This window comes from Schistosoma haematobium, chromosome 2 (assembly GCF_000699445.3).
Source record: "Schistosoma haematobium chromosome 2, whole genome shotgun sequence".
Lineage (NCBI taxonomy): Eukaryota > Metazoa > Platyhelminthes > Trematoda > Strigeidida > Schistosomatidae > Schistosoma > Schistosoma haematobium.
The window spans coordinates 27,445,828-27,463,023 of NC_067197.1; the positions used below are offsets into that span (position 1 = coordinate 27,445,828).

General features: G+C 32.7%; 1 protein-coding gene across 1 annotated transcript in view; it reads right to left on the reverse strand.

The window, feature by feature from the left end:
* Positions 1-12,902: 12,902 nt before the first annotated feature.
* The window catches only part of KCNH5 (Potassium voltage-gated channel sub H member 5), a 96,107-nt gene continuing 91,813 nt past the window's right edge, over positions 12,903-17,196 (reverse strand). The window contains exon 11 of the mRNA XM_051214781.1: positions 12,903-14,994. Within this exon, the coding sequence (XP_051067965.1) occupies positions 14,412-14,994 (583 nt within the window). The 3' untranslated portion in view covers positions 12,903-14,411. The remainder of the gene's footprint in view (positions 14,995-17,196) is intronic.

The following is a 17,196-nucleotide window of genomic DNA, read 5'->3' on the forward strand; positions in this document are numbered from 1 at the left end:
AAGTATTATTAACTGAATAAATTTGTCTGATGACATTTCTTTTATGTACGTTTCATTATACTTGATCAATTATTATTATTATTATCATTATTGATGGATTTATTCATTCAATATTATATTTTGGTCTATTATAGAAGCCTCAGTACGAGGTATTTCTACAAATATCCTTTACGAGAACAAAGGAAAAATATGACAAAATATCTGATTCTGTACTTTTCAAATTAGAAATATGTTGAAGAATGTAGGTTATTGATTAGGTTAACCCTAACAATCTGTTCGTCACAGAGTATATTTGCTAGATAAGGTATTATAGAACTTTTATATTTTTGTTTGCATGAATGGGTTTTAATGTATTTACGTCTCGTTCTATCAAAAGATATACGAGGAGAAAGATATGAATGAAGAGGATGGTTAGTATGTGATAACATCTGCCAGGAGTTTGAAAGACTTTAAATGTCTATCCACAACCATATTAATGATGATCTTTAAAGATTCACCACACATCTTGTTAACTACCTTTAGCACTCTCCATAATACAGTAAAGTTTTTTCTCAGAAGCTCCGGCAAGAATAATGGAGAACAGTGAAGAATAATAGGTAATATGCAGGAATTGACAAATTGTAAGAGTAAATATCGAGTAATCCCAAGAGTATGCAATCTCTTTATGTACTAAGTCAGATGGAAAACTTTCTTCTATAACAGTAACACATGAGAAAATCAAGAGAGATCAGAGGAACGGGTAACACCAACGTAATTGACCTTCGTCACTGTGTTTATCAAAGAGTCTGCAATGTGATCTCGAAATGGTGTTTAGATGCTGTTCATGTCTCATGCTAAAGTTAACAGCTTGACATTTAGACGAATTAACTATGAGACCATTGACAACAGACCAACATTCAATACGAAACAAAGACGCATTCATTTCTAAGAGATATAAAGAGATAGAAACTCCATGATCATGCAGAAAAAGAGAAAAGAAGAGGTGAAAGAACAGCTCCTTGTGGTACACCTTCATGAGACAGTAGAGACGTTGAACACTTCCAAACAGTGTACTGTTCTCGTCATTTAATCTTGAAATAACTTCTTATTTAAAGGTATATATGGTAGAATAAAAATCTGAAGTTTCTTAAGAATCTCAACTACAAAATGTCTCTGATGACATCAGGGTAATTACATAAAATAACAATGATGTTAAACATTGTTGTAATATAGTTTGGATTTCAGTCATTGTTTTGCTAGAATAATGTTACAATTTATTCATATTAAAATACTGAGACTTTAATCTTCTTATCCTGAAACTTTCCATTTAATACAACAACACCATGGAACATAATATTTCAGCTATTCAGTGAATTATTCTCCTTGATTTAGTTAAAGTTAGTTCCCATCTGACGACATTTTTCATAAATATGTTTTTGCAACTTATGGTATTATCTAAGTAATTTATAACCTGAAAGGAGTACCAAAGAAGTACATTAACCTTATAAAGGCTCTATACTCGAGCACAACTGGTAGAGTGAGAGCTTATGGCGAACTGTCATCAGAATTGATCACTTTAAGTGGTGTTCGTCAGGGCTGTCCACTCTCCCCATTCTTGTTCAACTTTGTCATTGACGTACTTTTAGAGATAACACTCTCCTCATCTAAATTTACAGGGGTTGAACTTCTACCAGGAGGTTCACTTGTTGACTTAGAATATGCTGATGACATAGTTTTATTTGGTGAAGACGCTGACAAAATGCAGAGTCTTCTGACCACTCTAAGCAACAATGCAAGCATGTTCGGGATGCGATTCTCCCCCTCGAAATGCAAAATGTTGCTTCAGGATTGGGTTACATCGACACCCGAACTAGTGTTAGGGAGTGAAGTAGTTGAGTGTGTCGACCGCTTCACTTATCTTGGAAGTCTCATCAGCCATTGTGGTTTAGTGTGTGACGAAATCTCAGCACGGATACAGAAGGCTCGACTAGCTTTTGCCAACTTGCGTCATTTATGGCGTGGGCGAGATATCCGTCTATCAACCAAAGGATGGGTTTACTGCGCAGCAGTTCGTTCCGTCCTACTTTATGGCAGTGAAACATGGCCGGTAAGAGTAGAGGATATCCGTAGGCTACTAGTATTTGATCATAGGTGTCTTCGAAACATTGCTCGTATATCATGGGACCATCGAGTAAGTAACACAGTTGTTAGGAAACGGATACTAGGTAAGGATGGCAAATCAATTGATGAAGTAGTGAAACTTCATCAGTTGAGATGGCTGGGACACGTGTTACGTATGCCCAACGACCGACTACCTCGACGTGCTATGTTCAGTGGTATAGGAGTAGGTTGGAAGAAAGCTAGGGGCGGCCGAACCAAAACATTGAACAAGTCCATGAAGTCACTGACAAGTGAACTGAGCCATATTGGTAGGTGTAGACTACCTGGTTGGGGACCGCGAGATGACAGCAACCGATGGTTAGAGACCCTGAATGACATGGCTCAAAATTGTTTGCAATGGCGCAGGTGCATCCACTCTCTGTGTTCTCCCAAATTCTAATCTTCTGAATTCTTCATGTCCCTTTTTTCCTCTTTCCAAATTTCTTTCACTGGATTATACTCTTTAAATAACATCTCCAAACCCTAATCTTCCCGATTGCTGCTTATACTCTTACTACCTCTACCACTACGGGATTTGAATCGACAAGTGCATCTCTGTGCTAATGTGGTGTGGCAACTCGAACTGATGTACGTACGTACGAAGTTCTACGTTGTTACTGACTGACTGATAACAAAACCTTATTGTAATTTAAACTACATGTTTGAACAATGGTCCAATGTTTAAGAGATGCTGATAAGGACTTTGAAATTTGTAGTTTTATCAATCCTTATCGATAGAACTCATTGAGTGAATGGAATAGTCTTTGATTATTACCTATGTGTTGATTTATAGTTATTTCAAAGCACAATTCAAACCTACCTTGAGTTAATAGATTGGTTCAATGCATGGTCATAGTAACATCAATCCAAATAGGGATTATCTGTTATACATTCAGTTACTTCATATTTTTACGATCAAACCGTTTTATCATTATTCATAAAATAATTAACCAATTAAATTGACATTGTATTTGAATAACTCTTCAAGACAGCTTTTGTATTGAAGTTTAAACTAAGTCAGTAAAATGTCTTCTCAATCTCATTAATTGTTAGGTTTAGCATCTTCCAATCTAGTAACAACCATTATATCATCAATACCCTGAATTAATGTATAGTCGTCTAAAAATGTTACTTTAGAAGAATGTTAAATTCGTTATGAAAATTTATCATCAAATCTTTCAGTAATTTTTTCTTTCTTCTATTAAAGCAAAGTTAATCAACTAGTCATTAGAATGTTAAGAATTTTCTTTCCTATCTAACTGATAAGTATAACGATTTCATTAGAATGTTTATAGTTAATTAAACTAAACTAATTCTAATACGATACAATTTAGTTTAGTCGATATAAATGCTAGTTAAGCAGTTTCTGTATAGTTTTACCTTTAGATCAAAATCAACTTCAGTAACGTATATGTGTAATATACATATACGTATAACAAGGACACTTTTTTCAACATTTAATTAATAAACTAAAACTGATAATCTTTTAATTCATCGTGAATACAACAAGGGATTAAATACCAAACAGATCAATTTTTCTATCAATGAATCACTAATAGTAATGATTTGAAATGAATAAATTATAGTAAATATGATAAGTGATGTAAGTTGTTTAATATAAACTTACAAAACAAATTATTAGTAGTATTGAAAAATCTGGTTTATTTATATATATGCTGCAGAAATGAATTATCTCAGAATAGTTTATTTAAATATTAAACAACAAAAGAAAATGACCTGAATTTAATTCCTCTAATATTTAGTAAGAAAGGAAACACAAATGCTCGTTCCATTTGAAATGATCATGAGAACTTATTGAAACTTCTTGTAACACTTCACTTGGTGTTATTTTACTTGTATCTTCCCATTGCAGGCACATCTAGCTGACGAGTCTCGACTAGGACGAAACTCGGGTCCTCAATTTCACTGCTAGCCACTATCCATCTTTGTTTAAAAAGCTTATGTTTTAAGGCCATACCGAGATAATCAGCACCGAATGCACACATGACAATAAGAGACTGATCAACTGCAGTCTTAAATAACAATGGGAATATGCAAGTAAAACAACAAGTGAATTTAAACTTCACCCCATTGCACAAGCAAGTGGCTAAAAGGAAAACGCGATAGTGTTTCAAGCGAACGGTACCGCGCACTAGTACTGGAGTGAACATCAACTCTGAGATGCAGGTACATCCAGCTGACGAGTCCCAAATAGGAGGATTCCACTACTAGCCACTATTAATTCTTCCTCTAACACTCTTTTTATAAATAAAATATTACTTTAAATTTACTTAATTCTTCGGTTGACTTTCGTTGCTCAATCTATTAAAAACTACACTGAATGTAACATATGTTTCTTTCTAGTATAAGCAATCTCCACAGAGCTAACACTACTAATCATCTGTTAACAGTTGATTATCATCTGGGAAAAATAATTTCCAGGTTAAGAAAACGTTATGAGCTACTGCCATCGGTTAATATCAACCATGTCGAATGTGAGATAAGTATTATGTGTAAGTATTCATGACAATTGTACAGTATAAAAAGTGGTGTAAAACCAATAATCTTAGTTGATGGGTGTTGTTATATCCTAGTGAAGATTAAATTGCGAGTAACTTCCGAGAACTATTGGTAAACTAATATTATATATATATATATATTGTTACTGTGTAACTGTCCAGTAAACAGACTGTGCAAATCTATATTCCTCTTATTATAAGCTTCATTTTGACCTATAGATTATTATTGTACGATTTACTGTTCTTAAGTTATACTCAGTTATCTGATTACCGTCTCCTATCTTCACAGCCACTTTTGGCTTTACTTTGTATAAATGTTATTTCCTATTTTATGGTGAGATGCGGACTCTTTGCCTGGGATATAAACTAAGTATGTATGAAATAACTGATTCGCATAGCGGAAGTTATTGTTGGTGTTCTGGACTCAACTAGACGGGCTAAGTGAGCAAAGGACCAATAATAGGACGCTAGGCTGATCAGACCGGTCAAGCATCTACAGTGTTGTATACTATGTCGTTTTATATTCATACACATGCGAATTTACAATTACCAAAGTCTACTCTCTTATCATACAAGGTTCATTGAAAAATCACGGTTTAAATGGAATATGCTTCCGGCAAATTTGAAATAAAAATCTGTATCTAAATAGCTTGTCTTATGTATAAACAATTAAATAAGTTTAAATGAATAGGGGAAACAAGTATATATGCACTTAAATGTAAACAAGGAATGTTATAAACTTGATTATTTTGTTTTTAGCATTAATAATAAGTTTCCATTTCTGTAATTTGGAACTGAAAATACAACGTATTTCAATGAAAACAAATATAATACTAAAATATAAATAAGTAAATAACGTCATTTTAGCCAGTTTTTTAGAATTTTCACCTACTTCCTTATTCAATGTGCTTTTATTTAAAACAAAAGAAAACTGTAATGCCTAACATCATGAAATTTAGTTAATCTAATTACATAGTTTATTCATTCTAATCACATAGTCACTTTGAAAATATCTATAGGCAAAGGTTTTTACGTCACTTGATATTGTTTACATGAATCATCCCATTGATGTTTAGAAATGCAAATGATCAGTCTCTTATTGGCATATAAGCATATAGTGCGTATTGCTTCGATATAGCCTTAATTCACAAGCATTCTAAGCACAGTATGCACATATGACAATAAGAGACTGATCAATTGCAGTACTAAACATCAATGTGAAGATTCAAACAAACAATGCAAAACTGGATTGGAATTTCACCTTATTGCACAAGCTAGTCGGTATCAGGGTTCAGTAGCTAAGTGGATAATGCGATAGTGTTTGAAGTGAAAGGTACTAGATTTGAGTCCCAAACTGAACATCAACTCCGAGATCCATGTACATTCAGATGACGAGTCCAAAATAGGATTCCACTGCTAGCCACCATCCATTTTTACTTAATAGTTTTTAACAAATTAGTTTCGATATTTTGTAAAGCGATGAATGGAAATGCATTATAAAGAAAAACTAATATTATTTACTCCGGGTATTTGGAAGGTTATGTTAAATTAATCAATATTTTTCTATCATTTTCGTATTATCTACTTATTCTGTTAAAGTAAATGTAACTATAGTCCAAATGAATATAATAAAATCGATATGTGTATTATTTAGGACGTATATGTGTACAGCACAATTATTACTGAACATGATAAAACATAAAGGCGAAAATTATCTTGTAATGTAAGTGATCAACAAACTGTATAAATTGAACTAAGACAGGATTCTACAGAATATATTAAAAAATGAAAACGGAAATATTTACGTTGGTGAGCAACTTATTCAGTTTTATCCCAAGAGATATCATCAGTAGATCCTCTGGGAAACAAACCTCCCAAGAGAGCTATCGTGGCATATCTTAAAACAATTTTAAAGTGCTCATTCACGAGTAGTTTATGCAATGAGCCTATGACCAACTATTATTGGTGATACGAAACCCTTAAACTGAAAAGAGGGACTTCACTGATCTGAATTTTTAGTTTAATATGATGAAAAAACAATACTACGAAACTTCAGTGATTTTTTTGAACCTTCAGAGAAGTCGACAGATACTGTCATAAAATGATCAATGATTATCTACATTAGAATAGTGACATACTTTATTAACTAAACGTCATGAAATTATTTAACTTACAATCCCAATTCTAGTGATTCAGTAAAGTTAGTACTCAAAATAGAAAGTCAATTCATTCTAGATTGTAAATATGACTTTATCTGAATTCATCGCAATGGCAAATTGGTTATTTAAATTTGTGCCAATATTTAGAATTTGTTCATTGAGTTTGAGGATAAATGTAATAACTTATACATAACTAATCTGTTCCAAAAAGAATTATAACCAGAATGAAGTTTGTGGAGATTGTAGTAAGTTTAATATTTGAATTCATGTGTCGACGTAAGTTAAACCACCGATGAAAACCTGGTATGGAATTCCTCAACGGTCGTTCAGTTTTTTCAGGTTTTCAATGGTGATTTAACTTGCATCGATCCATGAATTCAACCATCAAAAGAGAAGAATTATCATCCAGAACATTCTATCATAATGTTCAAGTAATTTATGTCATGACAGCAATGCTTAGGTAAAGCGTAACAAAAAACAAATAAGAAAAGATTTATAATCCTATTTTCATTGATAGGAACTTCTAGACTTTTTTTTGAATTTTCTAATTATATCTCATTTTATGATTCACCTTGTTTGCTGAATTTCTAATTTTAGCCATAAATCTTTTTTCTTGAAACTAAAAGCTAAACATTTTTTGTATGGCATGGATATTTCACTGAATAATTAAATTATTAGTTTTTGATGAATTACTAACTTTTCATTTGGAGTAAACAAAGAATTTAAGAATAAAACTGTGAAACAGAAATTGTGGTTTATTATCATAAATTAGGATAACTGGACTAAGATGGTGGTTGAGGATAGTCAATAGGAAACACTGAACCTAGGTTTCGTGCTACTTGGCACTCGTCAGAAAGATGTATTTATAATCTTGATGGAATTGATGCTGTCCGATGGATTCGATACCGTGTCGCCCAGCTTCAAAGGCAGAGATGTACCACTGAGCTGTTTGGGCCGCCACTGACCTCCTGTAGGACTGAGATGTATTTACAATTGATTAATCACTGGGTCTCTAACTGTGAACCTAGGCGACACGAGATCGAATCCGTCAGGCAGCGTCAGTTCCCCCTAGATTACGGATACAGCTTGCTGATGGGCGCCAAGTAGCATGAAACTCAGGTCCAGGGTTTCCTGTTAACTACTTCCAACCACCATCTTATCTCAACATATTGCACGCAATGTCCAGTCACCTAGACTAGTGGCCACATTGGAACTTAGTCGGTAGTACTCTATCTGCACCAAGAAGGACCAGACCGAAAGTCCTGTGTTCGAATCCCACGAGCGGGATTGTGGATGCGTACCGCTCAGGCGTCCTATAATAGGACAAAACGGCCGTCCAGTGCTTCCATATTTTTTATGGTGGTCTAGCATCAATCGGTTCATGATGTCAATCAAAAACTTTATAATCTCCACACCCCATACTGATATTTACCTAATTAATTAGTCTCGATTGTCCGGACTTTTAGAGTCTAAAGATACTATACAGCACGATACGATGTTAATTGAGAAACTATTGAAAATCTAGAGGTGCTGAATAGCCATTCTTCGATGTCTAGAAATTTTCAGCATGATATACTAAAAACATTATACAAAATCGAAGATATTCCAGTAAATATGATCCCTTCAGACAATAGGTTAAGGAATTCTACTGATCCAACTATCTAATATAATTGAAAATGATTAACCACTTGTTTTTGTTTTTTTTAAATTCGATTTCAACTGTATACGATAAACCATTATCACATCATAAAACTAACAACTATACTAATTACATTATTGAATAGCTAGTCATGCAGGAAAATGATGTTTGACTTATCATGATTAGTTTTTATGGTTAATGGGTCAAGTTCAATAAAATTGATCCCAATCAAATATGTTAGCAAATCACTTTCATAATTTTATTTGTCTTATTGAATATTGCTAAAGTTGATCATATTCATGGCTTAAGAAAATTGTATAATGTGAGAAAATAAATCAATTTTAATGACCATACTTGTCTAAATTATGTTTTAGCATAAATTTTAGAAATAGGCTTACTAAATGTCTCACAGAAACATTGAAATATGACTTTCTTCATTTAAGTAGTTACATCTTAAGTATAAGGTCATCACTAAAATCTGTAGATATTCATCATATACTGATTTATTTAAATGATCTTATTCTAATATTTTCTAACTGATATCATTTCACGGTATGAATTGTCATTTACTGATTGAAATCATGAGTCAATTGAAGCCAGACCACCATGGAAAACTTGAAAGCACTGGACGGCCGTCTCGTCCTAGTATGGGACTCCTCAACAGTGCGCATCCACGATCCCGCACCCTGCGAGATTCGAACCCAAGACCTACTGGTCTCGCGCCAGGCGCTTAACCAAATAGACCACTGGGCCGGAGTCCAGCGGTGTTAATGTCTAACTTCAACCAATCCAAGAAGTTGCGCCACCGTACACCATTGTCATCAGTGAGCTGATATCTCACAACAGACCTGGTTGAACCCCATTGGTAATGGCTGTCCAATGCTTTCAGGTTTTCCATGGTGGTCTAGCTTCAATTGACTCATGATTCCAATAAGTGAAAATTTCTAAAATCTCCACAAAACCCGCTTCTAAATTGTCATTCAACCAAACAAATGAATTTGTCTGGTAAATTTATAACTTCACTTATTGACTTTCTATTTAAATAAAACTATCAATATGCATAAATGTTTTACATATCTTCAAACTACCATTCAATGTTTATTTTTAATCTCAAATAACAATTTCTTATGGGGAAAAAAGATCAGTTATGTAATAACCAGTAATCAGTCAGTGAATTGTACATATTATTTTTATGATGACTAATGAACCATGAATATTCATGGTTTGATGACAGACTATAACGTTTTGACTTTCTACCTCCAATAATTAATTATAGTTTGTTATATGTGATTATCTTGCTCAACTGAAGCATTCGTCTGATTGTGTGTTGTTCATTAATCTATTATTTATGAAAAACAATCAGTCATAACTCTAAACAGTGATTGGAAAGTACCTATAAATTTCTGCTTGAATACTTTGTCAAGAAAAACCTCAAAAAATAACTTTAATCAGTTGAAATACAAGTTTATTAGGTATAAAAACGCAGGTAAATACAAATTTAGATTATTTATCTGAAAGTATTAAGTAGCTCAGCGTTTATTAAAGATTTATACAGTAACATATTTCATTGAAGAAAATAACATAAGCCATGTAAGCATTTTAAGCAGAATTGGACGGGAACTAGCAGCTGAATCAAATAATTAATACAAATGAATTAAAACATATTCCGATTGGTGAGTGGCTATCTGAACTCAGTACGTCGAGAGATGACGCGTTTGATTTTCAATGTGAAAGGTACTGTGCTCAAGTTCCAGTGTGAACATCAACATTAGGTTGAGTAGTCGCAAATAGGACGAAATGTGCGTCCTAAATTTCACTTATTCTAACTTAACTCGCACCTTAATGGCTGCATAATGGCAATCTTCATATTCCAACCAAGATTAATCAAATTCCACTCAAAATATTAATAACGGGATGATCTAAACCGTTTCAAAATGAATTAAATCTTATACCCATCCCACATAAGAGTGACTGTTCGGACTCAGTAGCTAAGTGAATAACGCGATGGTGGTTGAAACAAACAGTACTAGGTTGGACTCTCTGAGTGTACACCCACTCTGGGTTCCAAGTACATCCTGCCTACGATTCTTACATTGGACGAAACGTGCGCTCTGGGTCTTATAACAAGACACCATCCAACTCCGCTTAAAATGCTTATAGCTTGATGGTAGTATTGAAACAATGTTTACAAGATGTACATAACTAGAAAGAAACCTATCAATCGCGGTCCATAATATCAACGGGAAGATTCAAACGACCAATGCAAATGAACTTCACGAGATTTTGTATATAGCAATGGAAGCAAAGAAATGATCTACCAAGTGGCTTAATTTGTATTTCTTCTTCATAAGTTACTGATGGTCACTGAGTGTCAGAAGGCAGAATAAGTTACGTATTGATGATAAAGCCAACTTTAACCAATATTTATTGATCAGTGAAATTCAATTTGTTTGTCCACTTTCGAAAACAATTGATTTTAAGTTAAAACATGAAAATAAAATACATGGAATAAATTTGTAGTATTAAGGGGTGTTTCAAAGACATTTATACAATTTCCACTTAGGTCTGAATACAGTTACTCGATCGATGAAAGTCAGAAAATACCGTATAGTTGTTTCAGCATAGGTTTTCTCAAAAGTGTTCATCGATGACTTCTTATGAGTTAGAACGCAGAACCTTCAGGTTTTGAGTCGATGACTATAAGGTATGCTTACTGAGCTGTAACCCAGTGTTCAGTATTTTAAGTTAAATCAATCCATTATCTACAACCATTCTGGATAATCTATTCTGACTTCTGATTTAGATCTGGAGTCCCCCTTATAAAGTTATCTTGTCCAAAGCAAGTCCTGTTAATATGTGTTTAAATTTTATATGCAGAAGTATATGCTCACTCCTGTAATGTTCTACACCATGATAAACGACTGTTCTGTGGATTTTTGCTTTGTACTTGTTTCGTAACCCATGGGAGTTTATTAATTTCTCAACTTTCAAAATGTACTGTAGACAGTCAATATGTTATTTAACATGAACTTCAAATAACAAATTTCAAGTAGTCGATTATATCAGATTGAACTAGTATAACTGTATTTGTTGACCACTGTGGATTTTATCTTTATCAATAAATAAAACTTTGAGGTGGGACTATAACTTATGGATGACCTTTGGGTGATGATTAAGTGACCTTGAAAATGACCATCCACTTACTAGGGTTAAATGAGGGTTAAAATTTAAAGTGAAGAACTAAGACTTGGATTTACATTTGGACGCTAGAGTAAGCGATTAAAACTAAGGTTTTCATCATGAATTGGCATCATCTATAATGCAGAAATGTTATGTTGATTCTTATAAACTATCAGATAAGCAGAACGTTATCATGTATTGATTGTGAAAGAAATCATATTAGTTAGCTAACTAGCAAATGTAAATAAATAAGTTATATTACTGGTGTATGTATCAGACACTTCTCGGTTTAAGGAAAAGCGAATTAGCGTGATGTCATTAAAAAGACGTAATAATGTACAAAACGATGTCATGCTAACGTTTTAGGAAAAAGTCAACAACCAGTCGCATTTTATTGGGGATAATTAAAGTCAGAGGAACGACAGAAATACAGAACGTCCACAAAGACCTGATAACACCCTGAAATTTCACAGTTTCTGTCAGCTGAAGTATAAGGTTGCATGAGATTCCACATATATTCCGATTTTCCAACATAACAAGAAATTAAACACTCACCAATTGCTGAGACTACTTCCGAAGTGTTCTTGGTATCTGTGTGGTTGTACCGCAGAATTAAGCTATGTTGTTGAGGTTGTGAATTGTATGTATAACTTCTGGTTCTCTTGAGAACCAGTGTAAAATTATAGTCACGATATATTTATAATTTTAATTGTATTTCCGGAAAGTAATTTATTTTATCTCTACGAGATTTTCTAGAAAATTTATTTCCTGATCACAATTTTGACTATCAACATATTCTGTTCGATCGATACAATTTCAACTTGCTATACAATACATGTTACCATAACTTTATGAAAAATGACAGAACATATGCTTTCAATTAACCTCAGTATATCTTAACTACAGTTTTCACTGTTGTTACACAACTCATACACTTTTCAATCTAAGTTCATTAAATATATACTTTAGTTCCGAACAATTCTACTCATTCATCTTTACCTTAACTGTGAAATTTCAAAAGAAATGAAAATTTCACTATCTAATCATTTAAATTCTCCAATAGTACCATTTGTATTGTCGGTTATTATGTTAAGCCCATATAACTCATTCTAGCTTTCAAATAAGCCAATCTATTCATTCTAATTGAGTCATATTTTGACCTTATTAATTATTCGCTCATCAATCTTGACTGTTTTTATATGAGCGCATATCTATGTGTACACTACTTATCCTACTCACCACATGTCTGTAGCTTATTTTTGTGTGACTATAAATATCGAATAATCCTTGATTAAATGGAGTTGGCTCACACGCCATCTCCATTGCAAATCATTTCGCTTTGCTCTCTTTTATTCGCTTCATCCCTCTTGTTGTATCCCGACAGGAATAAATGAATGGTAATTTTTAGGATCCATTTATGAACCAATATTATGAGTATATTTTTATCGTATAATTGTTATGGAAATAAACTGTTCATATTCATGTCGCTCTTATTATGAGCTTTATTTTGACCTATGAACTATTATTATACGATTTACCATTCATGAACTATTTCCTGTCTGTTAATCGCTACCTCCCTCATTCACAGCCACATCTGGCTAATTCTTGTACAAATGTTGTTTCATATTTTATTGGTACGTTGTGGTCGGTTTGTTTGGTGTATAAACTCAGTATGCTTGAAATATAATGATTAGTATCTCAGAGGCTGAAACTTGCGTTCTGGACTCAACTGGCTGGGCTAGACAGGGAAGCAGGGCCAATCGGGACTCTAGGTCGTTCTTACGTGTTTTACGCGTCTTTGGTCCGATCGATAATTCGCTGCCGTCTAATCTGCAGTCACAGTTACAACACATCTGATTTCCTGTCCAGATCAGTGAGTGTACAAAATATACGTATTCAACCATCCATTCTCATATTTGACTTATTGAATTCGATTATTCACTAATGCGATTTAAGTTGATAATTACATATGAGGATTGGTAGAATGTACATTTCGATAGCAATCAGCAAACGATGAGTATATACAATAAATGACAACATGTGTACTTCAATAACAAACATTCATACGATACTATAAAAGTGAGATTTCAGGCCACTAAACATAAATTAAGAAGAATTTCTTTAACTTTATAATCATTTCCACTATTAATTTGAATCAACATGAAAATAATTTATGCATACATGGTTATTACATAACTCTATTATACAATGATAAACAGTAATAATTACATGAGATTTAAATGATTCTTGTAAAATTCACCATGAAAAATCATCACAAAAAAAGGGAAAAATAACCCAGTTCATTCATACTTTCTTAAAATAAAGTAATTCAGTTTGTTTACTATGATTTCTATTGAATATAGTTTGTTAAGATTAAATACTGTATACCAAAAGAAGAAGAAGAAGAAAGAAAAGAGATCCTTTTTTGTAAACAAAATCTTTGTAAAATGTTTCTTTTTTCTTTTGATTATGCAATACACAAAAACTGTTACATAAACATGATTGAATGTTATCGAAGAAACGATTCTTCATCGTTTGTTTCATGAATTTCGTTTTGTGTAATAAAAATATTACAAATATTAACTTTTTCTCATTTCTGTATACACATAATACTGATTGAATTATACATTCGAAAAGGTTTTTTTCTCTGACGATAATCATAATAAAAAGCAAACAACATGAGACTTAATTTGACAACTGAACGATTATGATTTATGAATAGTGAAGTTTCAAAGTTCAATAGAATGATGATATCATTTTGGCTGAACATGGTTTTTATTTGATACAGATCTTTGGGAAATGATTATTTGCAGTACTATCGTTATTATTAACATTATTATTACTATTATTATTATTGGTAGTAGTTGATATGGCAGTATTCGATTGTAAATGATCAATTTTTGGCTCAGTTATACTTGTATTAATAGGATTTGGGAAAGTATTTCGTAATTCAACAATTTGTCCTTCTAAATTATCTAATCGTTTAACAACTTCATTTATTTGTTGACTAAGTTTTATATGAAAATTATCGAAACACTTCTCAATGTTTAATTCAATTCTATGCAAATCGTGACATGGTATATTTGGTGTCAGATTAGTAGAATTCATTGCAGACATTGTTGTTATTGTATTTATTGATGTTGTATATGATATCAGTGTTTGTGTCGAAACAATTATGGGATTTGGATCCGTAGTTAGTGGTACAACTGTGGTAACTGGTGTAGATGTAAAGTTTTGATCATCTAAAGATTTTGTTGGTAGCTGAATTTTTGACAAATTTTTTACTTCTGTTGGCGGTAAACGGTTTGAATCTTCATTGGCTTCTTCATTTAAATTATGCAATGGTGGTTGTGTTGCTCTATTAATAAAGAATAAAAATTGACAAGACAATTATTGATAGATAGATTCTATTTAGGCTCATGGTGAGCATTACTCACGAGCTGCTAGCAAAGATAAAACATCTATCTAGTGTATCTCGGTTTCATGTGACGGCACTGAGTAATGCAGTTCAGATTTCCATTCTGTAGTTCATTTGTTTACTTTAAATATTACATACAATATAAAATAAAATTAAAAGTCGAAGCATGTTTGAAAAGGGAAGTGAGTAGTGTAATGTGAAGATGAAGAATAATCATAGATTGCTAGTAAGTTAATAACCAAAAAATCTGTTTATGTATAATGGTTGAGAATGAGGTGACAGATTTTCGATAATTCTGTGAAAAGGAAAACTTGTATGTTTATTTCATTTAGAAGACAGTGCAGACGTCACTGAATGGAATTCTAACAACCATCAGGCAACTGACTAGTAGACTAGCGTTATTGAACGTCAAAATCACTCAGGCAGCAGTACTTGCATGTATAAGACAGCTGGTTTCATGGATACACATGATGACTGTACTGATAAGCAGCACCACATCTCATAGTGTTAAATTCTGTTGTGCGTTCAGATGGTTTCTTAGTTAGAACCTATGAGTTTTCCTAGCCAGAAGGAACTAAAAAAGATCATTTGTTCAAGGCAGACCCTGAGAATTTTAGCTATACCATATATGACGATTTATCAGGCAATATCATGAAAGGGTGATATAGTTATAATAGGTCAACAAGAACTCAGTAACTTCACATTATCATTAGTAGAAGAATATGTATCTAAAACATTACGCTTTAAAGATTCAATTTAAGTTAATATTGCCGTAGAGAAAATTCATTCACAAATGAGTTGAAATATTTTTTCCAATGTGTTGTTAAATTACTACTCAGTTAGTCTAATTAGTTCATACGGGTGATCAACGACAGAATCATAAATGATTATCCCTTCAAGCAATATATTACATATCGAACAGACCTATATTCATTTCGTACAATATTGTTGGTCAAAATCTTCATTCTAATCGAGAACTAAAATGTCTAAAATACGTTTCATGAAGTAACATTTTTTTCTTAACTCATTATTAGTGACTTTTTAAAATATCGGTAGATACTGAGCCTACCAGAGTTCCAGTAGTTTAGAGTCACATTTTTTGCATAATAAGAATATATTCTTCAGTTCTTCACCAGAATTTCCATAATACTAGCACGTGTTTACATTCCTTATAGTCTTCTAATGTCTAACATTAGATTAAATAAATCCTGCACAGTGAAAAATGTTCATGCAGATGGTAATGATATTTAGTGTTATTCATGGAATTACGATGAAACATCCATTGAATTACGTATAAACTTTTTTTCAGTAGAACTGTTTCTTATAATTCATGAATTCAAAGATATTATCGAATTTTTCTACTTGCATAGGTTTGGCCATTTTATCGATTATTTTAATGGCTTAATCCTTCCTATTTTCGTTAAATTACATCTGATTTTAAAAAAAATATATTGCTTATTTATAAGATTTATAACACCTGAGGTATTTTTTTTATCCAACCCGTGAAACATCTTGTTCGTCAAGATACAATGAAGAAAGAAACTGATGTTAATGTTTTGCAGTATTATTCTTACTTCTGGTGTAATAATTCTTCAATGAGCTACATTTGTTTTGTTATAACGATCTTCAATACCTTTTTATGCCAGTTACCCCTCGTTGAGGAGCATAGGCCGCCCACCATCGATCTTCAATACCAATAAAATTTAAATGTTTGATGACTCAATATAATGCCTAATAAAAACAGGAATGGTGTGAACACGTAGTGAGAATTTAAGCTTGTCAATACTTGTTGCATTTCCCTTACTCAATGGTCTGAAAAATGTGATTAAGAAGCTTGATTTCTGACTCCATAAGTATATAAAACTATGCCAAATATTTCAGTTACAAAAGTAACTGTAAGCGTTAACTTATAAATGAATGTTATCGGAAGGATAAAGTTAACGGCATTATTAACGACTAGATTCACATTGGAAGTCAACGAAATCTGCGCGTCAGTCAGGTACATTTGTTAATTTGAAAGACAAATTTTTAACAGTTATTTGCTGGTGCTTATAACCATCAGAACAGTTCTATAGATCAAAATAAATATTTACGGATGATAAAAGTGTAGAATACCACGACAGATATTACCAAACTACAGAC